The sequence below is a fragment of the Puma concolor genome, chromosome A3, assembly GCF_028749965.1.
Source record: "Puma concolor isolate L17-30 chromosome A3, mPumCon1.1.hap2, whole genome shotgun sequence".
Lineage (NCBI taxonomy): Eukaryota > Metazoa > Chordata > Mammalia > Carnivora > Felidae > Puma > Puma concolor.
The window spans coordinates 77,475,208-77,497,732 of NC_141669.1; the positions used below are offsets into that span (position 1 = coordinate 77,475,208).

The 22,525-nt window shown below is 36.3% G+C and overlaps 1 protein-coding gene across 1 annotated transcript in view; it reads left to right on the forward strand.

Moving 5' to 3' along the window:
• The window catches only part of LRPPRC (leucine rich pentatricopeptide repeat containing), a 112,564-nt gene that overhangs the window by 8,936 nt on the left and 81,103 nt on the right, over positions 1 to 22,525 (forward strand). Inside the window, exons 2-11 of the mRNA XM_025932164.2 lie at positions 5,830 to 6,026; positions 7,244 to 7,366; positions 10,079 to 10,200; positions 10,308 to 10,366; positions 11,065 to 11,151; positions 11,998 to 12,124; positions 12,473 to 12,617; positions 12,933 to 13,078; positions 13,334 to 13,439; positions 13,521 to 13,628. Of these exons, the coding sequence (XP_025787949.2) occupies positions 5,830 to 6,026; positions 7,244 to 7,366; positions 10,079 to 10,200; positions 10,308 to 10,366; positions 11,065 to 11,151; positions 11,998 to 12,124; positions 12,473 to 12,617; positions 12,933 to 13,078; positions 13,334 to 13,439; positions 13,521 to 13,628 (1,220 nt within the window). The remainder of the gene's footprint in view (positions 1 to 5,829; positions 6,027 to 7,243; positions 7,367 to 10,078; positions 10,201 to 10,307; positions 10,367 to 11,064; positions 11,152 to 11,997; positions 12,125 to 12,472; positions 12,618 to 12,932; positions 13,079 to 13,333; positions 13,440 to 13,520; positions 13,629 to 22,525) is intronic.

Genomic DNA, 22,525 nt, shown 5'->3' on the forward strand with positions numbered 1-22,525 from the left:
TCTTTTTGAATTTTTAACATGTTAAAACTTAAGTGGAATCAGTAATATATAAGATGTATAAAAAGAATTATAACTGTGTGCGATGGTGGCTCAATATTTGAAAATCAATCCATGTAGTCAGCCGTATCAACAGGCTAAAGAAAACTCGAGTGGAATAATTAAAATAGGGGATTGGTAAGAACTTGAGATAAGTTTGAGATCCCCACTGCTACCACTTTCCATTGTGAACCCCCTTTGCAGCCACATTCATTTTCTTGATGCCTTTCTGCCTTGTTGAACTCCTTTCAGAAGATGACTACCCAAGTACAAATCCTGGACCTGTCATCCTGTCATTAACTAGCTTTTACTGTGACTCTGGGCAAGTTGCTTCAGTTTTATCTGTAGAATGAGGATTATAGTAATAATTTTTTGTTATTTAGCATGCATCATTAAATGCATAATATACATTAACTACTGGTTATACCTATTCTATTGCATATCTATATCTTTTTTTTAAATTCTAGTAGCTCCAAAGTGCTAGAAGCTGGATTGACTTATAATAGCAAAATGATGACAGTAACAGGGAAGATGATGTTTTGAGAATGTGTGTTTGTTTGGTGTACATTTGGAGTTTAAAACGAATGAGTAACACTTCAATAAAAAGTTTATTTGAAAAAATAAACACCAAGACTACCCAAAACATACAAAGATCTCTTAAAACTCAACAATAAGCGGGGCGCCTGGGTGGCGCAGTCGGTTGAGCATCCGACTTCAGCCAGGTCACGATCTCGCGGTCCGTGAGTTCGAGCCCCGCGTCAGGCTCTGGGCTGATGGCTCAGAGCCTGGAGCCTGTTTCCGATTCTGTGTCTCCCTCTCTCTCTGCCCCTCCCCCGTTCATGCTCTGTCTCTCTCTGTCCCAAAAATAAAAAATAAAAAAAAAATAAAAAAAAAAACTCAACAATAAGAAAATTAAAAAAGAAAAACGTAATAACCCAATTGGAAATGAACAGAAGATTTGGAAAGTTCAAAAAGGAATACATATAGGAGGCAAGTAAGCATATGAAAAGATGTTCACCATCATATGTCATTAGGGAATTGCAGATTCAAACAACAATTAGATACCACTACATACTTTTTAAAATGACTAAAATCCAAAACATCTTCGGGACCAAATGTTGGTGAGGAGATGGGGCAATAGGGAGCTCTCATATTTATTGCTGGTGGGAATGCAAAGCGGTACAGCCATTTTGGAAGGCAGTTTGTCAGTTTCTTGCAAAGCTGAATAAACATAAGCTTACCCTATAATCCAGCAGTCACACTCCTAGATATTTACCTAAGTGAATTGAAAATTTACATCCACATTAAAGTCTGCACACAAATGTTTATTGATGCTTTATTCATATTTGCCCAGGTTGGAATCAGCCAGTATGTCTGTTCTTCATTAGGTGAACAGATAAACAAATTATGTAAATTTGTAAAATGGAGTATTATTCAGCACTAAAAAGAAATGTGTTAAGCCACAAAAAGACATGGAAGAACCTTAAATGTATTTTAGTAGGTGAAAGAAGCCAGTCTGAAAAAGGCTCCGTTACTGTGTGATTCCAACTGTAAGACATTTTGGAAAAGGCAAAACTATAGAGAAGGACAAAGGTAATTAACAGCAGTTCAGGAGGAGGGGGGGAAGGGATGAATAGGTGGAGCATAGGGCATTTTCAGGACAGTGAAACTCTTATGTGTGGTACTGTAGTGCTTACCATAGATTTGTCAGAACCCATAGGTTTTTCACGGAGTGAACCCTATTGTAAACTATAGGCTTTAGTTAATGTATCATGATTGGTTCATCATTTGTAACACATGTACCACACTAATGCAAGATGTAAATAGGGGAAACTGGGTGAAGGGGAAGAGGATATACAGGAACTCTGTACTCTGCACACTTTTTCTGTAAACCTAAAAATGCCTTGAAAAAGTAAAATATTAGAAAAAAGTAAAGTATTGGAAAAAAGTACAGGCTTAAAGAGAGGAATCTCACGGAAGCCTGCTTATAATGATAGGTCCTTGTACCTTTTTGAAATATGGACACTCAACTATAAAGTCATTATTTTTTTTGTACTAAAGAGTTGAAATAAAAACCACCACCAGTTAAAAAAAAAAAAAAATGATAAAAACAATGCCACATTTTACCAGAGGAAATTTGTGGGTAATCTGAATGTTAGTGGTGAGTGCCAGAGTCTCTGGAGGGAACCTAAAATGTTTAACTCAAAAATTCAAAAGAGCCATTTATGACTTGTTGATGAGATGATGAAATTTTCACTTATGTGGTTACATCAGTTTTGGTCATGAGATTGGAGGCAGTGCGTTCCAGCTTGTGCAAGCTTGATGGGTAGGTGCCTATACTACATAGACTCTCCTTCACCCCGGAGTTGTTCTTTTCTTTACTTTCTGTCACAACATACCTGTTGTTCCAGGCATGAAATTCTTGTTACTGAGGAATTTAAAAATAAATTTTGGGCCAAATAATAAATGTAGGGGCGCGCCTAGGTGGCTCAGTGGGTTGAGGGTCCGACTTCGGCTCAGCTCATGATCTCGCGGTCTGTGAGTTTGAGCCCTGCATCAGGCTCTGTGCTGACAGCTTGGAGCCTGGAGCCTGCTTCAGATTCTGTGTCTCCCTCTCTCTCTGCCCCTCCCCCACTCATGCTCTGTCTCTCTCTGTCTCAGAAATAAATAAACATTAAAAAAAAATAAATATGGGGCGCCTGGGTGGCTCAGTCACTAAGCGTCCAACTTTGGCTCAGGTCATGATCTCACAGTCCATGAGTTCGAGCCCCGCATCGGGCTCTGTGCTAACAGCTTCCGATTCTGTGTCTCCCTCTCTCTCTGCCCCTCCCCCATGCTCTGTCTCTCTCTGTCTCAAAAATAAATAAAAACATTAAAAAAAATTTTTTTTAAATAAATGTAGAAAGCACTACCATGTAGGGAAGCACTGGAGACTTTTTGAAGAGTGAAGAATCTTTCGGTTAAATGTGTAACCCGTCCTTCACCCCAGTTCATTCTATGGTGGGTCCATAGTTTAGCTTATCTAATGAAAGTTGAGTGAATATACTGGGGCACCTGGGTGGTGCAGTTAAGCGTCCAATTCTTGATCTCAGCTCAGGTCATGATCTCAGGGTTCATGAGTTCAAGCCCCACGTCAGGCTCTGCACTGATGGTGCAGAGCCTGCTTGGAATTCTGTTTCTTCTCTCTGTTCCTTCCCTGCTTGTACGTGTGTGCGCACGCTCTCTCTCTCTCTCAAAATAAACTTAAAAAAAAAAAAATGAAATTGAGTATACTTGTGTGAAGGAGAGTTGTCTGCATTAAAGATTTATTTGTGGAAAAATTAGCTTTAAAATGTTCAGAATAGTGTACTTTGTCTTCTCTCTGAATTTTGTGTTTGTTTGATCTTACATCTTAAAACTGCCTTTTAGCAAAGGTTTTATTTTTGTGCTTTTTCACAGTTTATAAGATTTGGGTTGTATAAGAAAATCTTGGCAAATGTACTTCACTACAATTTTGAAATTCCCGTATTAATTAGCTTTGGTTGTTTTGAACAGTATTATTTATTGCATATTCACCTGAACCTGACATGTTCTGGGTGATTTAAAATAATGCTGTTTTGTGTTTGCCTAACAAGGGCATAGTTTAGTAACAACTGATTCAGTAGATAGGCAAATGGCCAGAGAAAACCTTTGAAAATAATGAATAAATAAGTAGGAGCGTATCTTGTATGGTTCATAGGTAATTAGCATTTAATTAATTCAGTTCATTTAACAAATGAGCCATTTACAAATTAATCAATTAGCCATCTACAGTGTGCTGATCATTAGGTTTGTAAAGGTAAGAAAACATTGTCTTATTTAATTAGTATCCTGATTTTTTTCCACTGTTTTCCAATTTGTTTACATAGGTAGAATCATTGATGGCCAGAGTGCTTGTGATTTGTCCCAGATCACAGTTAATAGAATTTCTAGTCTAGTATCTGTTACTGCCTCTGTATTTTACATAACCTTGTGGTGAAACTTTTGGCGTAGATTTCTTTAATGTAGTATCATATACTTAATCATTCAATTTGTGACTGGTTTTCCAGGTAGAGAACATAGGGTAGGAAACCAACAGCTTTATTTTTAAACTTACTACTATGTAAATGTTTATTGGTAATTGGGGTAAAAATGTGAACCTGCAAGAAAAATGGGATTATCATGAAGGTGTCCCTGGATTAATAAGTATTTTTTTATATCACACTTTGTTAATATGTACTTTGTATATATTATTTAGTTATACTTAACTAGCTGCTATTGGAAACTCTAAGATATTTTGGAATAAATGTAAATCTTTGTGCATTAGAAATTTTGTGTTAAAAAGTGGTGTTTGAATGCAGTGAAAGTTTAAATTCAATTCAAAGTTTCATGATAGGGTATTTCTCACACATAAGGATTATTTTTAAGTCTGTTATTTGTAAATCAGGTATAGCCTATATTTCTGCAGTATGGAATACCTCTGATTTCATGTTTTAGAGCATTTGGCTTATGTGTTAGTTCTCCTATTATTAAAATATTGAATGCTTTAAAGGTTTTTTGTTGGGGCACCTGGGTGGCTCAGTCGGTTGAGTGGCCGACTTCGGCTCGGGTCATGATCTCGCGATCCGTGAGTTTGAGCCCCGCGTCGGGCTCTGTGCTGACAGCTCAGAGCCTGGAGCCTGTTTCAGATTCTGTGTCTCCCTCTCTCTGACCCTCCCCCCATTCATGCTCTGTCTCTCTTTGTCTCAAAAATAAATAAACGTTAAAAAAAATTTAAAAAAAAAAAGGTTTTTTGTTCTTTATAAACCTACATGTATTAATCTGACCTTATCTAATTTATAAACTTTTTTTAATTTTTGAAAATTAATGATGTTTATTTATTTATTTTTTTTTTTGAGAGACAGAGCACAAGCGGGGGAGGGGCAGAGAGTGAGGGATACACAGAATCCGAAGCAGGCTCCAGGCTCTGAGCTGTCAGCACAGAGCCGAAGGCAGGGCTTGAACCCACAAACCGTGAGATCATGACCTGAGCCGCAGTCGGACACTTAACCGACTGAGTCACCCAGGAGCCCCTGAAAATTAATGATGTTTAATACCAGAAATCTAGTTTTATTTTCAATGATTGAACTTGTTAAAATAACTAGAAAGGTACTATATAATTAGTATTTTGACAGATGGAAAGCAGCTATGAATTGAGAGCCGAAACAGTCACTATAAAATGTTTCAAATTTATTTAGAGAGATTGAAAATTCTTTGGTCCTGAATGATTCTTTAAAAAATTGCATAATTTAAACTTGGTTATTGGTCTTCTTTTAAATTCATAATGAGATTACACCTAGAAAACATTTGAAAGCAGTTATCAGAATTTTAAGTACATTTTAGATCTCTGTAAAGGTGAGAAGAACTTTGTAGCATAAACTGCTTCATTTTCCTTCATTAAGCTGGTTTTACTTAAGGAAAATAAAACACACACACACACACACACACACACACACACGCTTAAACCACATCATATTATTGTCTTACTTTGAAATGATTCCATGTGGAAAGTTATCAAGACACAGTTATTCAGGAGATTTACTTTGCATACAATTTGTGTGTGCTTGTGATTTTATTTAGAGTAAAAGGCAGAACTTTTCTTTTCTACCATCTTACACTTCTCTGAGCATTTCTGGTTTTGTACCAGAATTCAGGTATTTGGTAACCAATAAACTTTGTATAAATTTTGCTCAATAAAAGAATTTATATGGATAATAAGTGAGTTTAGTTAATTACCAATTGTGTTTAATTTTATAGAGGGCTGCTGAGCCAAGCCAGGCTATATGCCATTGCTGTTGAGAAAAAGAATTATCTTCAAGAGGAGCCCTCTTCTCATAGAAAGAATGCCAGTCAATTTGACTGGGCTCTAATGAGACTGGATAATTCTGTCCGAAGAACTGGCCGCATCCCAAAGACTCTTCTACAAAAAGTCTTTGATAACACCTGTCACTCAGGTATTTCAAATTTTTTGTATATTTTCTTGTTTCGGGACAAGATCACTGCAAAACATGTTATTTGATACTTTTAATTTTGTTTGTTATTTCTATTGATCATGATTTTATGTTATGATTGTGATCTTTTGATCTTTCCAACTCATCAGGGCAAAGTTTTGCATGAAACATTTTCGTATTAGATATTTTTTCCAAAATCAAATAAAAATTGTCTTCTTGCTTTCCACTTTTTTATAAAAAAAAGTCACTCAGTGGTAAATCATTTGGAAGCGTTTCTTATCTTGCCATGTATGGTGTCAACTTTCCCTAGGATGCTTACATATGATAGATTCCCAGAAGGACCAATAATCATTATTTCCCTTTCATTTTCACTTAGCTATTATAATCCATTTGAATCACTTACTTTGATAATCTGGTGGAAGGTTGTAGGCCCTCTTACCACCTCCCACCCCCCACAAGCTGAGCATGCAAACATGCACATAATTTTGCATGTAGTTACAGAATATTCACCAGCTTCCTAAAGCCCATCTGTGGATTTCATTCACATTAAGAAGCTATGGAATCTAATGATGATGGATATCAAAGAAGTGTCAGTTATAATTGTGTGTATTTAAAAGCTATTGTATCATTTTCTCTTTTTGATTTATTCAGAGTTGAACGACTATTACCATAGTTAATTTTAGAATATTTTTATCACCTCAATACTTTATTTAAGTGGAATCATACAGTGAGTGGTTTGTTTTTTTGTTTTTGTTTGGTTTTAAAGTCATCTTTCAGAGACATGTAGATAAAGGCCATGGGTAAAAGGAGAAGGAAGTTTACATTATTTTGTAATTGATTGTAAACTTGGTATTCATGGGTTTTAATTGTACTGCTCTGTACTATTTTCATAAGATACTGAGAAGCTTAGCCTTTGAATTGTAGTAAGTAGTGCTTATAAATTAAGTTCTGTGTATTTTTATATGGTATAGAGCCTTGCAGATTACATGGATTCATAACCTTAGCTTTTTAAAAGCAGACTAATTTTAAAAACATAATTTTTAGTAACATTGTAAATGTTACTTGTGGATTTGGGTAGGGTTTTTCTAGTTTGTGGGTACTCTTACCATCTCAGTGAGGCAGGAGAGTTTTGACTATTTACGGATTTCAGTTTAAGTTTTGATATTTACCTGTATGATATTGCTGTTGTGTTAAATGATATCTGTTACCTTTTTTCACAGGGAGCCCAGGTGGTAATCAAGCCTTGCTTCTCCTGCGCAGCTGTGGTTCTCTCTTGCCTGAACTACAGTTATCAGAGAGAACCGAATTTGCTCATAGGATATGGGACAAACTTAAGAAATTGGGTATGATTGTTTAAAAATATGTGTATATGTAAAAAGTGTAGATATTTTTTTTTTTGGTAAATAAGAATTTATTTACATAAATGCTATAATTCAATTTTATGGAAGAGCTACTTGGTAATATTTATCTGGTGAGTTATAGCGACATCTAGAGGCATTGAGAATAAAATAATTGTCAACTATACTCAAATGAAAAAAAAAGTAATTTTCATAACAATTATTACTTTTATGGTAAGTTAAAAAGAAAAAGGACAGGATAAAAAGGCAGTTGTATTGTCAAAGTTGGGAGCGCACATACCATTTGACCAAGCAGTTCCATTTGTTAGAATTTAGATAACAGGGGTACCTGGGTGGCTCAGCAGGTTAAGCATCTGACTTCAGCTCAAATCATGATCTTGTAGTTCATGAGTTCGAGCCCTGCATCAGGCTCTGTGCTGAAAGCTCAGAGTTTGGAGTCTGCTTCGAATTCTGTGTGTCCCTCTCTCTGACCCTCCCCTCCCTCTCCTCCATTCTCCAAAATAAATAAACATTAAAAAATTAAAAAAAAAAATTTAGATCACAGATATATTCAAATGTGCAAAGGGATATCCTTTATTGTGGCTTGTTTGTAATAGTTAGGAATTGGAACCAACTCTAATGTCTCTCACTGGGGATCAGATAAATTATGGGGTGTCCATGAAATGGGATACTGTGCAACTGTTAAATGGAGTTCTTCTATACTAACGTGGGGTGTTCTCCAAAATAGAAGGAAAAATTAAGGTGCAGAATGGTGTATATAGTATGCTACTATTTTGAAGAAAAATATTTATATCTGTATATGCATATAACATTAAAATAGTTCTTGAAGGATAATAAATACCAGATACAGTTTTACTCTGTACCTTTTTATGCTTTGAAAATTTTGAACCGTGAACATAGTATCTATTCAGAAAATAACATAGTTTAAAAGACCATTAGATAAAATCCAATGTTCATTCTTGATTTTTAAAAACCTTAACAAAGAATAGAAGGATACTTCTTTAACATGTTAAATTTAAAGCCAACAACTAATATCATGCAGTGAAATAAGTTGTGAAACAATATGAGAAATTACGGTTCTTTAGATGATATACTTGTTTACCTGTAAAATCCCAGAAAATCAACTTACAGTAAAGTAGTAGGAAATATTAAATGTTCAGGAATCTATAACTTTTCCTAGTTAGAAAATAAAATGGGTAGAAGGTTCTAAGTTTAGTCACAGATATATAAAATATCTATGAATATCCTTCAAGAAACATGTAGTACCTATATGGAAGAAAACTATACAATAAACAGAGCCTCACCTCAGTTTTGAATTCATTTAGAACTAATTTTGATGACAAGTTCGTTTGTTTAAAGTTTTGAGAAGAATAGATGAATAATGGATTTCAGAATGGAAAATAGTCTTCTAGGTATAAAAGCAGCAGGAAAGTGAAAATAAAGAATTGACTTCAAAAAAACTAAAAATTTCTGTATGTCAGTAAGTCATGTGATTTAAAAATACATGTTGAACTGGGAGAAATTTTTGTGAAAAAGGATATACGTTCTTTCTTTCAGCCTTAGAGACGCTTTTTAGCCAACCATTATTAGAGTTCAACTTGATGATTTTTTAGAAGTTTTCAGGCGCCGTATGGTAACCTTGATGCACAGTCACATTGCAGATGTTGAATTGTACATGGTTCCCCTTAAGGCCTTATATAAAGTGTTACAATGGTTAACAGATTGGGCATTCAGGGCAGACCACCTACATTCAAATCTGTGGTCACCTACTAGCCATGGGGCCTTGGACAAGTGGAAGAGTCAGTTTTCCTCATGCGTAAGATGGGGATAAGAGTATGTCTCAAAGCGTTGTGAAGACTAACAGAGCCTCTAGATGCAGAGCACTTAGCACAGTTTCTGAAACATAGCACAGTATGTACAAGTCTAGTAAGATAAAAGCAAATATTAATAGAATAAGTCCTGTGTGGTCTAGAATCTCAAACTGACTGACCAGAGGCCTGTGTTGCTACAGGCAGTTTAGATACAAAATTTAATTCGTGCAAATTTAGTAAAACATTAGCATTAGATTCATACGATGACCAAGATGTCATCAGTGGGTTGAGGAAGGCTGAATGGTTACTTTGATTGATGTGGCCTTAGGCAAGATAGGACCTGGAAGAAAACAAAGAGCTTTGGAATAGGGGTAATTAACAATAGCAGACTAGAAACTGTAACTGGAAATGGAGCCTTCAAACAAACACTGAGTAGCCTGGTGAGTAAATAACCAGGTCTGCTAGTACAGTCCTCCCTGTATAGAACAACTGCAGTCACAGTCCGTCTTGGTGTGTCTGTTCTGTGGCAAGGACTGCTTTCTATCAAAAATGTTTGTCACTTTAAATACAGAGGTATTGTCAACATTTTCTAACAGGAAGGGATATTATGCTTCATAAGTAAGAAAATCTTTGTCACTTTACATCTTAACATCTGAATAAGCAGTTACTTGTGACTGTATAGTAATTCAGTTAATTACTGTCTTAAATGCTTAACTTGCTCTGTTCTGACAAGATTTCTGTATAGTTGGGCCTAAGTATGGGGTGAAATGCTGAAGTGACCATTTTACCCCTTTTGTTTGTTAAATTTAAGTATGCATATTTTAGTTGTGATAAAGAATATGATTTTAGGTCCTTTTCTAAAAATTTGATTTAATTTTATTTGTAGGTACTGTGTATGATGTAAGTCATTATAATGCTTTACTTAAAGTCTATCTTCAAAATGAATATAAATTTTCACCAACTGACTTCTTGGCAAAAATGGAGGAAGCAAACATTCAACCAAATCGAGTAGGTAGCTGCTATCGTAAATGTTTATTGGTTATATCACTTTTTTTTTCAATCCCAGGAAAAAAATAGTATTTAAAAAAATATTAACTAGCCCATTTCATTGACAGGTGACATACCAGAGGTTGATCGCAGCTTATTGTAATGTAGGAGATATTGAAGGTGCCAGGTATGGAGCTCTATAAATGTATGTTTAAGCAAACAAATTTGTTAAGTCCTGTAAACCTAGGATATGTTCATTTGTATTTCTTTTTCTTTTAAGCTTCTTCTTAGGGAAATTATTTCAGAAGGATTTTAATCTAGCAAATTTGGTAATATGACTTAGGTAAAATATAAAATTGTGTAAGAGGAGAAAGATAAATGAGTATTGCTATTTTAATTAAAATTTTGATTTACTGGAACAGAGGCTTAAAATTGCTGAGGTGTATAAAGTTGGCTTTAGTCCTTTAAATTGATTATTTCCTAAAGGAAATGTTCTTAGCCATTTAAACTGTATTCATTTATAAAACTTGCAATATTCTATCTTGCTGATTCCTATAAAATCAGTTGTGACGTTTATTTCTCTGTAAAATTTAGTACTACTTTTGGATGGCAGCTTTAGGAAATAAGGAATAAATTGAAATGTATAACTCATTTTTAATTGAATGGATTTTTATTAAACTTTATAGGCTTTTTAAAGGTTAATTAGTATAGAAGAAACAATCAAATTTTAAAAACTTACCTGCTATTTTTACCAATGGTAGTTCAAGATCTATAATTTGATATAATTGATATAATTTCAGGGAGTGAGATTTTGTGTTTGTATGTTGTAAAAAGTGGTTCTGATGTATGTTTCCAAAAAGTATTTTCATTTCTCTTTTATCGCAGCAAGATTCTTGGATTTATGAAAACTAAGGACCTGCCAATCACGGAGGCAGTTTTCAGTGCTCTTGTTACAGGGCATGCAAGAGCCGGGTAATGTTCAACTTAAGGTTTTGTTCTCGAGCGAGGTTTAAGTTATAGGAAATTATTGTAGAAAATTCTTAAACCATGTTTATCTAACCCCTCAAAAATTTTGAGCGTGTGAAGTAGAACATGCAATTTTTTAAGAACTTACTCTTAAATTTATCTGTTTCATAAAACTTTTATTTGAAAATAATTCAATTTTAAAAATTGGGCCTGATCCAAACTAGTTGACTTTTTGTTTGTTTGTTTTAAAATTTTTATTTATTTTTGACAGAGGGAGAGAGACAGAGCATGTGTGGGGGAGGGGCAGAGAGAGAGGGAGACACAGAATCCGAAGCAGGCTCTAGGCTCCGAGCTGTCAGCACAGGCCCCAACGCGGGGCTCGAACTCACGAACTGTGAGATCATGACCTGAGCTGAAGTCGGACACTCAACCGACTGAGCCACCCAGGCGCCCCTTGACTTTGTATTTTAACTGCTCTCTTGATGCTCTTGGAAAACAGTTTTATTTTTGAAGAATAATTTACTAAATGTTATTCTTCCCTAAAAAGGTAAATTTGAGTCATAGCACACTTGATGAAAGAGGGCACATTAATTTAAGGTCTATGTGATTATTATGCAGTTTGGTTTCTCTTTTGGAAAAGTTACCTGTAAAAATTTGGAACATTTATTATTTTTGTTGTTTCAGAAACCTATAGCTGGTTTCATGTGTATTTGCTCTTTTCTGATGTCCTTTGCTAAATGGTTTATAAGAGTTGTTAATTTTAATAAGTATAGGCTAATATATTTTAGAATGATAGTATTACATTTGCCAGTATTATAATAATCTGTTCTGTTTTCTTTGAATATCTTCCAGAGATATAGAGAATGCAGAAAATATTCTCACAGTGATGAGAGAGGCTGGAATTGAGCCTGGTCCAGACACATACTTAGCATTATTGAATGCATATGCTGAAAAGGGTGACATTGATCATGTTAAGCAGGTATGTCTTATGTCATGTAAATAATATTTTAAAACTATTGCATAAAAAAAATCATTTGTGTGAGCTTGTGTTATGTTTTGCATGAAGCAGAAAAGTGTAGCTTATATCTGTTTTTAAAGGTATTTCTTGTAGACATTAGTATTGATGGAGAATTTTTCAAGTTTGGTACCTTGGTGTTGATCTTAGTTATTGCTGAAATGTAATGTTTTCTGTTTTATAATATAAGCCCTAAACCTTTAGATGGTGTATGTTCCTAATTTTTAAAATTTTGGTATTTTAATTTATTTGGCTATAATTTAAAAATACTGGTTTCTAACTCGTTCTTCTAATTTCTGAAACTGTCTGCAGACTCTGGAGAAGGTGAAGAAGTCTGATCTTTACCTTATGGACCGTGATTTATTGCAAATTATTTTTAGTTTCAGTAAAGCTGGGTATTCTCAATATGTCCCAGAAATTTTGGAAAAAGTTACATATGAAAGAAGATATATTCCAGGTAGTTTTTAAAAATTTATTTTTATGATTTTTCTAAAAATCTGAATTACTATTCTTACATGATGGAAAGGGCATTCTCTAACGATAGCGGATTGTAGTACATGAACACAGGACTCTTAGAAGTCAGATTAATGAACTGAACAACTTGAGTTAATGAGCAGATGGGAATGTTTTGATTTGGAAGTGTTTCACTGTTATCTAGGGAGATATATCCTTTTGGCCTTTGTAGTTCATAAGTTTGTCTTTCAGAGTGGCTGCAGTGTAAAAATATTATTCAATTCAGTAACAGAATATCTTTCTTTTCTTTTCTTCCCAGATGCAATGAACCTCATTCTGCTTTTAGTCACTGAAAAATTGGAAGATACAGCATTCCAAATTTTATTAGCATGTCCTGTATCAAGGGAAGACAATCTGAATGACTTTGGCAGTTTCTTTTTACGACACTGTGTGACTATGAATACGGTATCCTGTCTGTTTTTACTTTATTGACAGTGTAATAGGCAGTGAAAATAAGAGTCTATAAAGTAGAAGAACATACTGTGAGATGAGACCAATTACAAACATTATGAAAACTTTGTTTCTGTGTTATAAGTTTATCAGTTAGAAAGAGGACGAGAGGTTGAAATTTTTCATTCCAGGAGTGGTAGCATATCTGCAGAAGGTCAAATGGTAGGATATTTGCAGACCCGGCTGATGTGTGGTACCTTTTCCCCCTAGCCTGCAGAGAAGCTGAAAGATTATTGCAAGCAGTTAAAGGAATCCCAGATGCATACATCTCCTTTGCAGTTCACACTCCACTGCGCATTACAAGGCAATAAAACTGGTATGATATTCTCATCATTAAAACTGACATAAATAAGTTTTGCTGAAGTAGCTTTGTAATATTTTATGATATCTCTTTCAGATTTGGCAAAAGCTCTAATGAAGGCTCTGAGGGAAGAAGGTTTTCCTGTCAGAACTCATTATTTCTGGCCATTGCTAGCTGGACATCAGAAGGAGAAAAATGTTCAAGGTTAGGTTTTGCCTTTTACAGATTCATAATGGTCCAGAGATCCAGTGTAAGTTTCTACACACATCTAGTTGGATTCTTTGGGAAGGCAAACTTCTCTCTGAGTAGTAGACCTTCTGAGAAAATAGAATTGATTGAAGTCAGAGTCAAGAATTGGGTAAGCATTTTTAAAAACATAGTGGATTTCTTTCGTCTTAATTTCATTCTGACTTCGTCTCTGATCTTGATATTCAGACTTGTGAGTGTAGTTTTAAACAGTTTTTTATTTTTAAGTTTTTCGAAAAACTCCTTAGTTTTTGATTTTACATATACCGTTCAAAATTAATTTGTCTAGCCTTATTCAAGATAAAGTTACACATAATCAAGCCATTTTCTTTGTGGACCAGTCTCCTTAACTGAGCTGAGTTACAATAATAGGGAAGGCAGGAAAACTTTTATTGCAAAATGAGTGCTCATGACCTGACAGCCTGCTGATTGAAGGACAGAAATGTTCAATCTCTCAGGTTCTTAAGTACGCTTACGCATTTAGCATACTTTTTCCTTGTACACATGGGATACCTATAGGATATGAATAAGAATTGAACAAATATTAAATTTTAGAGTACAGTATCTAATTCTTTGGTTTGCATTATTGGTAATTCAGAAAGAGTAGTCTCATAAAAAGATGCTTTTAACAGAAGTACTTCCCCCTTGGGGAAACAAAAAATGGTCTTTTTCATTTTATCTCGCAGTATAATGTGCTTTAGAATGAGATGCAGAGTTGTTAGTATGACACTGGGTGACAAACAAAATGCACAAACAACAAAAAAAGTGCTTTTAGCAGACTTTCATATTGCAATTTTATTTTAAATATATAGTCGTCTTCTGGTCTAAAGGAAATAGTGAAACAAGTATTCCCTAATTGTTTCTGGCTATAAAAGTCTCAAAATCCTTTTTAGAAAAATCTTCATGAAAACAGTATGCTAGTTGATTAACTCTTTGCACATCCTCCAGTTCTGAAAGCTCCCAAGAAGTAACCTTTAACACAGTATTTTTGAACCAGAGAAAATTTACATCATTCCATGAAAATCTTCGGGCATATTCATATTGTCCACCTCTACACAGATAAGAAAATACCCCTGTTGAAATGTTTGTTTGTTCATCAGGAAAATTTGCTTTCTTCAACCGTATCAGTGTGTCTAGACTTGAATTGGTTACCACACTTTAACAACTTAGTAAGCATAGAAGAATTCAGGTGATTTCTTTTGATAGTTGTAGCTCAAACTAGTAGAAAAATGGGCTTTATCTTGAATCCATCCTCTCTTAGAAGCTCATAATTTAGATCACAAAGGTGCCTTGTTGAAAGACTGCTTTATATTAATGAAGTAACTGAGAGCAGCAGAGAGATTCCATGACTGACCTTGGGTTCCACACCTAGCTGTCAGTGCTGCTGGGCTTAGAACTGAGGATTTCTGTTCTGTTTTAAACACTCTTTTTAAATATCATAACACCTCTGTATTAGACATTTGTAAGTGTTATGCTGTTTATTTTATAAAAATTCTTAGCTATTAACTAAAAGTTAGGTGCCAGTTTTTACATTAGGACATTTAAAAAAGTGGTATAAGTTTTTTAATCAGTGATGGTTTTATCTGGAAAAACATAAAAGCTGAGAAAGGTAACTGAGGTACAAGATACTGTCAGTTGTGTTACAGTTTTTAAAAACTAGTTTCTCCCTTTGTGGGAGGTCCAGAAATATAGTAAAGTATGTGTTCTCCAGTTGTCCTTCATGTGACAACAAAATGGCTATACATACTTTGTATGGTTTCTTCAGGGTCAGGTAAGAAGGTCACATTTTTATCAGTGCAATGAACTTGTTCTTGTCCAGGAAAATGTCCTATATAAACTGGTAGAAAGAACAGAAGAAAATAACAGCTGTAGTGTTGGAAGATGTAGAGGAGCATTTCATAAGGAATAGATAAAACCCTTCATGAAATCAAAGAAAGGTATTTAGAGATCAGATCAAACTGAAGCAAGAGTTTTCAACGGTAGTACTATGATCATTCATACTATTATTGAATTCTAGAATATTTCTGGCTGCCAGTTCAGCCATCACCAACCCCTAAGGAAGATTCTCACAGTGATTTCCTTATAGCTCATCTTACTAGTATTTTTCTCTGTGGCACAAATGGAAAAGTCACCACTTAGAATTTTTGCAAGTTGGCCTGAATGAGAGGGAATAACCCAAAATGATTGAGGATTTATATCCCTGAGTATATTTAGAAAACCGAAAAGTTAAGAGTATAGAAGGGATAAGATCTATAAGGAAGGGGCCATACAGAAGCTTGAATGCCAATTGAGTAAAGTTGGTTGAATAGAGAATACTTTTCAAGAAATAAGATATTGCCTCTGGTAGAGGGAGTGCCCTACATAAGAGTCAAAAATCATGTGGAGTAAGTGGTCATAGTTTGTGGAAGTTGTTCAGATCAACCATTTCTCTTTCCCAAAAGTATAAACTATTTTCATTCTACAAAGCTTTTTGAATGGAGGCTTTCCTCTGGATTCATAAACTTTGTCGTGACTATCTTTGAAATTTTTTTTTTTTTTTTTTTTTGAGAGTGAGAGAGCACGTGCACAAGTAGGGGAGGGACAGAGGGAAAGGGAGAGAGAATCTTAAGCAGGCTCCATGCCCAGCATGGAGCCCTGGTGAGGGCTCAGATCTCACAACTGTGAGATTGTGACCTGAGCCGAAATCAAGAGTTGGTGGCTCAACCGACTGAGCCATCAGGTGCTCCTTAAATATTTGTATTCGATTGCTTAGTCTTAGTTTGATTTTCTAAGTTCACAGAGGTTTGGAATCTATGTTTCCCTAGGTTAATATATGATTATTTTAATCTTCTTATTTAAAAGAAAAATACGAGGGGCACCTAGGTGGCTCAGTTGGTTAAGCATCTGACTTCGGCTCAGGTCATGATCTCATGGTTCGGTTCGTGGGTTCAAGCCCTGTGTTGGGCTCTGTGCTGGCAGCATGGAGACTGTTTGGGATTCTCACTGTCACCTCTCTCTCTGCCCCTCCCCAACTCGTGCTTTCTCTCTCTCTCTCAAAGTAAATGAATAAACGTAGAAAAAAATTTAAAAAAAAAGATAAAAGTAAAAATAAGTAAAAGAGAAATATGAAGGCACCTGCTTGGGATTCTCTCTTTCCTCCTCCCCCCCTGCTGTCCCCTCTCTCTCAAAATACATAAATAAATATTTAAAAAATTAAAAAATATATGAATTGTATTTTTTAGGAGGAGGTAAGTGGGTATGTGAGATCAATCATGTTTTTTTCTCCTTATTGATAAGTTTTTCTGTCCTCCCATCGGACTGTAGTTATTGAAGTGAATATCTTTGTATCCTCCCTCAGAATGCCTAAGGGAGTGACTGAACTTAACTGATCAGGCAGGTGTGGACCTGGGTTTTCTTTTTAAAAAAAATTTTTTTTTTAATGTTTGTTTATTTTTGAGACAGAGCATGAACGGGGGAGGGTCAGAGAGAGAGGGAGACACAGAATCTGAAACAGGCTCCAGGCTCTGAGCTGTCAGCACAGAGCCCGACACGGGGCTCGAACTCACGGACCGCGAGATCATGACCTGAGCTGAAGTCGGACGCTTAACTGACTGAGCCACCCAGGTGCCCCTGGACCTGGGTTTTCTTAAACCAACTTTAATTTCAGTTAGAAAAATACATGTTAAAAAATGCTGGCATCACACATCCTCTAAATGAGCAGAATACACTCCTCCCCCTAATGTACCTTTTGGAAGAACAATGAGTTAAGAGAATAAAATGTCTTTGGATCCTAGATATCAGAGTGAAGTGTTTTGTACAGAAATAAGAATCTTCTGTTTACATTCAATTTGTTGGTCTATTTTCAGACATCAGAAAATCAAATATATAGTTACATTATTCTGCATTTACTCTGGGTATCACTAAGAAAATTTAAAAAATTACTAGGGTATTTTAAGACAGCTAAAAAAACGAAATCATTAGTGTTACTAGTAACATTTATTTAGTATTTTTAGGGTTTCACACATTTTTTCCTTTAAATGACCACCTTGAGAGCTAAGTGGAAAGTTTTATTATCATCATTCTTATAGATGAAGAACTGCTAAAAATCAGTTTTTGGTGACAGAGCAAGGACTTGATCCCACGTTCTTCTGATTCCAGGATAAAGTGTAGGTTTTTGCAGTTTTGTGGTGTTATGAGCACCTGCCAGCAATTAGGAAACTTTTTTTTTTTTTAATGTTTATTTATTTATTTTGAGAGAGAGAGGGCATGCGACCTGGAGAGGGACAGAGAGAGAGGGAGAGAGAGAATCCCAAACAGGTTCTGTACTGTCAGCGCAGAGCCTGACATGGGGCTCAAACCCACAAACTGTGAGGTCATGACCTGAGCCAAAATTAAGAGTTGGATGCTCAACTGCCTGAGCTACCCACCTGCCCTAGGAGACTTGGTTTCTTATTCAAGATATGCCTTTGATCTTAGAGAAATCATTCAGTTTAACACTTTGGTTAAAATAAAGATTGACTTCTGAAGACATTTCCAGCTTTATTTACATAGAGAAGTACACCCCCCCCCCCGCCCCCAGTAGACTGAGTCGAAAGCCTTGTTAATACAGTTGGCCCCTGAAAATATAGGTAACAGGTTTGAACTGCATAGGTTCCCATAAACATGGATTTTTTATTTTTATTATTTATTTATTTATTTATTTATTAAAAAAAATTTTAAATGTTTATTCAGTTTTGAGAGACAGCAAGCAGGGGTGAGAGAGAGAGAGAGGGAGACACAGAATCTGGAGTAGGCTCCAGGCTCCGAGTTGTCAGCACAGAGCTGACACAGGGCTCGAACTCACGAACTGTGAGATCATGACCTGAGCCGAAGTCAGATACCCAACTGACTGAGCCACCCAGGCGCCCCCGGATTTTTTAAATAAATACAGTATTGAAAATGTATTTTCTCTTCCTTAACGATTTTTTTTTCTTTTTTTGAGTTTATTTTTTAGTATTTTGAGAGAGAATGTGCATGTGAGCGGGGGAGGGGCAGAGAGAGAGAGGGAGAGCAGGAATCCCAAGGAGGCTCTGCATTGTCTGGACGCGGGGCTTGATCTCATGAACTGTGAGAGAACCATGAGAACATGTCCTGAGCCAAAATCAAGAGTTGGATGCTTAACTGACTGAGCCCCTTCCTTCCTTCCTTTCTTTCTTGCTTTCTTGCTTTCTTTCTCTCTTTCTTTATTTTGAGAGAGGGAGAGAGAGAACTTACACTTTCTGTATAACATTTTTTTCTCAAGGTTACTTTATTGTAAGAATACAGTATTTAATACATAGCACATGCAAAATAATGTACTAATTGATTGTTTTTGATAAGGCTTCTGGTCAACATTAGTCTGTTAGTAGTTAAGTTTTTAGAGAGTCAGAAGTTATGTGCGGCTTTTCAATTGCACTGGAGCCAGTGCCCCTAACCCATGTTGTTCAGGAGTCAGCTGTTGATAGATTGATCAAAACTAAGTACTAGGATTCTTTCTGTTCAGTGTGTTCTCTTTTTCCTGTTCTCAGTCTTCCTCTAGGCCTAGACCACAAGAATTTCTTCCATGCCTGTGGGTAGTACTTACAGTTCTTGATACCGTTTCTATTTATTCACTAGGCCTAGACTCTGTAAGTCAGAAAAATTTTCCATTCATTGAGTGCCTTGACACATATCAATTTGCTGAATCTAACAAGGTTGGTAGTTAGGAAGGATTAAGCCAAGTGTTTTTTGATGAAGTGTCTAAAAGGCATGGTTCCTGGCATGTTGTTATTTCTAATGTGTAAGCTAAGAAATTATGGCTCAGAGGGGCGCCTGGGTGGCTCAGTTGGTTAACCCTCCGACTTTGGCTCAGGTCATGATCTCGCGGTCCATGAGTTTGAGCCCCACATCGGGCTCTGTGCGGACAGCTCAGAGCCTGGAGCCTACTTCAGATTCTGTGTCTCCCTCTCTCTGCCCCTCCCCCACTCATGCTCTGTCTCTCTGTCAAAAATAAATATTTAAAAATTAAAAAAAAAAAAGAAATTATGGCTCAGAGAGGGGAAGTTATTTGCTCAGATTTACACTACTATTAAGTGCCAGAACAGGGTAGAAAGCTCTTTAAACTTAAAGGTCTCTTTAAACTTTGAACTTGTTTTTGTTTTGTCATTTCACTGGAGAGTCTTACTAGAAACTTAGTTATTTAAACCGTGGTCATGAAAGCAATCCCTATTGGTGAGAAAGGACATTGAGGACATTAGATTAGCACAAGTCTGTTACTAGTAATTGAAAGGCAACTAGCTATGCCCTCCTCTCAAGTGCTTAGTAATCTTTGCATGTAAAGAAGAGCATAGTGTGATTTGCCATTTTTTATGATAGTTATCAATGTTATTAGTAGTAGTTCCTAGTGAATTGTTAGAGGAATACTTCTCCTAAATTTTGCTTACAAATATTGTTATGCCTGTTGTGTGCTCCATGGACCAACATGCATGTTCTCCTAAACTTAGAACTAAGCACATGCTTTACCTTGAGGGTTTTTTAAGTATTGTATTTGTATCTTAAAAAATACGTTTAAATATTTAAGGTTTTGAAGATCATTAGTGATTTTAAGTATAATAAACTGTTTAATCTGAATAATAATCTGAATTTTATCTAAAAGAATTGTGCAGGGCGCCTGGGTGGCTTAGTCGCTTAAGTGTCCAACTTCGGCTCAGGTCATGATCTCACAGTTTGTGAGTTCAAGCCCTACATCAGGCTCTGTGCTAACAGCTCAGAGCCTGGAGCCTGCTTCAGATTCTGTGTCTCCCTGTCTCTCTGACCCTCCCCACTCATACTCTGTCTCTCAAGAATAAATAAACATTAAAATAAATAAATAAATGTGCAGATATTCATAATGTTGTCACACTTGCCTATATATTTCTGTCCTCGGTGGGAATTTACAATCAAGTATTGCGCTAGAGCACATTATATAACAAATTTGTAGAAATGTAATGAAAAAAAATTTTTTTTAATGTTTATTTATTTTTGACAGAGAGAGACAGAGCATGAGTGGGGAGGGACAGAGAGAGAGGGAGGCACAGAATCTGAAGCAGGCTCCAGGCTCCGAGCTGTCAGCACAGAGCCTGACATGGGGTGTGAACTGACGGACTGCGAGATCATGACCTGAGCTGAAATTGGACCCTCAACCGACTGAGCCACCCAGGCGCCCCTGTAGAAATGTAATTTTTCTATAGATGATGTGATAGGGCAAACACAGGGATCTTTAGGGGAAGTTTTAATGTGAAAGTAATGAAACTAAAGAAAATAAGTTTTAAAGAGTCCTTTCTTTTATTAAACTGTGTGTCAAGGTAGGTGACACCTGAGTAGTTTGGTAATTTTCCAGATTAATTGGTCTTGTATAAAGAAATCAGTTTGGGGTGCCTGGGTGGCGCAGTCGGTTAAGCGTCCGACTTCAGCCAGGTCACGATCTCGCGGTCCGTGAGTTCGAGCCCCGCGTCGGGCTCTGGGCTGATGGCTCAGAGCCTGGAGCCTGTTTCCGATTCTGTGTCTCCCTCTCTGTCTGCCCCTCGCCCATTCATGCTCTGTCTCTCTCTGTCCCAAAAATAAATAAACGTTGAAAAAAAAAAATATTAAAAAAAAAAAAATCAGTTTGGGGGCGCCTGAGTGGCTCAGTTGGTTTAGTGTCTGACTTCCGCTCAGGTTATTATCTCACAGTTTATGAGTTTAAACCCCGCGTTGGGCTCTGGGCTGACAGCTCAGAGCCTGGAGCCCCCTTCAGATTCTGTGTCTCCCTCTGTCTGCCCCTCTCCTGCTTACACTCTGTCTCTTGTGTTATCTGAAAAATAAATAAACATTAAAATATAAATTTAAAAAAAGGAATCCGTTTGCACTATTTGAACCTAACTATAGCTTTGGAAAACATGCAGTGACTTTTAAGACTTTAATAAAAGATTTTTTTGTAAGTGGGAGAAGGGAGAAACAATCTTGTAGATTTTTATTTTTAACTATATCGAGATAATAATTTCTTAGAATCTGTTGTTCCTTTTTCCTTTTTACTCCTATAAAATAGGAAATCGGAAGTTAAGGGGTGCCTGGGTGGTTCAGTTGGTTGAGTGTCTGACTCTTGATCTCAGCTCAGGTCATGATCTCCTGTTTCGTGAGTTCAAGCCCCACATTGGGTTCTGAGCTGACAGCTTGGACCCTGCTTAGAATTCTCTCTCTGCCCCTACCCCACTCGTGCTCGCTTGCTTGCTCATTCTGTCTCTCTCTCTCTCAAGAATAATAAATAAAAACTTAAAAAAATTTTTTTAAAGTTAGCAATTAGGGAATTTTTAATATAAAGGCTTGAGAGAACACTTTTGTCCTTGACAGATCCCCTCGCCCTGTGCCCCGCTCATCCCTTCCCTCTGCAGTGTTTATTCTGGTCAAGTTTTATTATGTTGATCCATCACTGCTGTGTAATAGCAATGCTATTTTATGATCTGTGTTCATTTGTATAATACCAGAAGTATTAGGCTTATTTTTCAATTGTTTTAAATTTTCTTTTTTTTTTTTTTTTTTTTTAACATTTATTTATTTTTTTTTGGGACAGAGAGAGAGCATGAATGGGGGAGGAGCAGAGAGAGAGGGAGACACAGAATCGGAAACAGGCTCCAGGCTCTGAGCCATCAGCCCAGAGCCTGACGTGGGGCTCGAACTCACGGACCGCGAGGATCGTGACCCGGCTGAAGTCGGACGCTTAACCGACTGCGCCACCCAGGCGCCCCTTAAATTTTCTTACAGTTATAATTTGTGGGATATTCCCTTAGAACTTGCCACTGGATTAATAGATTTGTCATCGTATTTCCCAGTTCTTTTGCTTTTCTGCTTTCTCTTTTTAGACA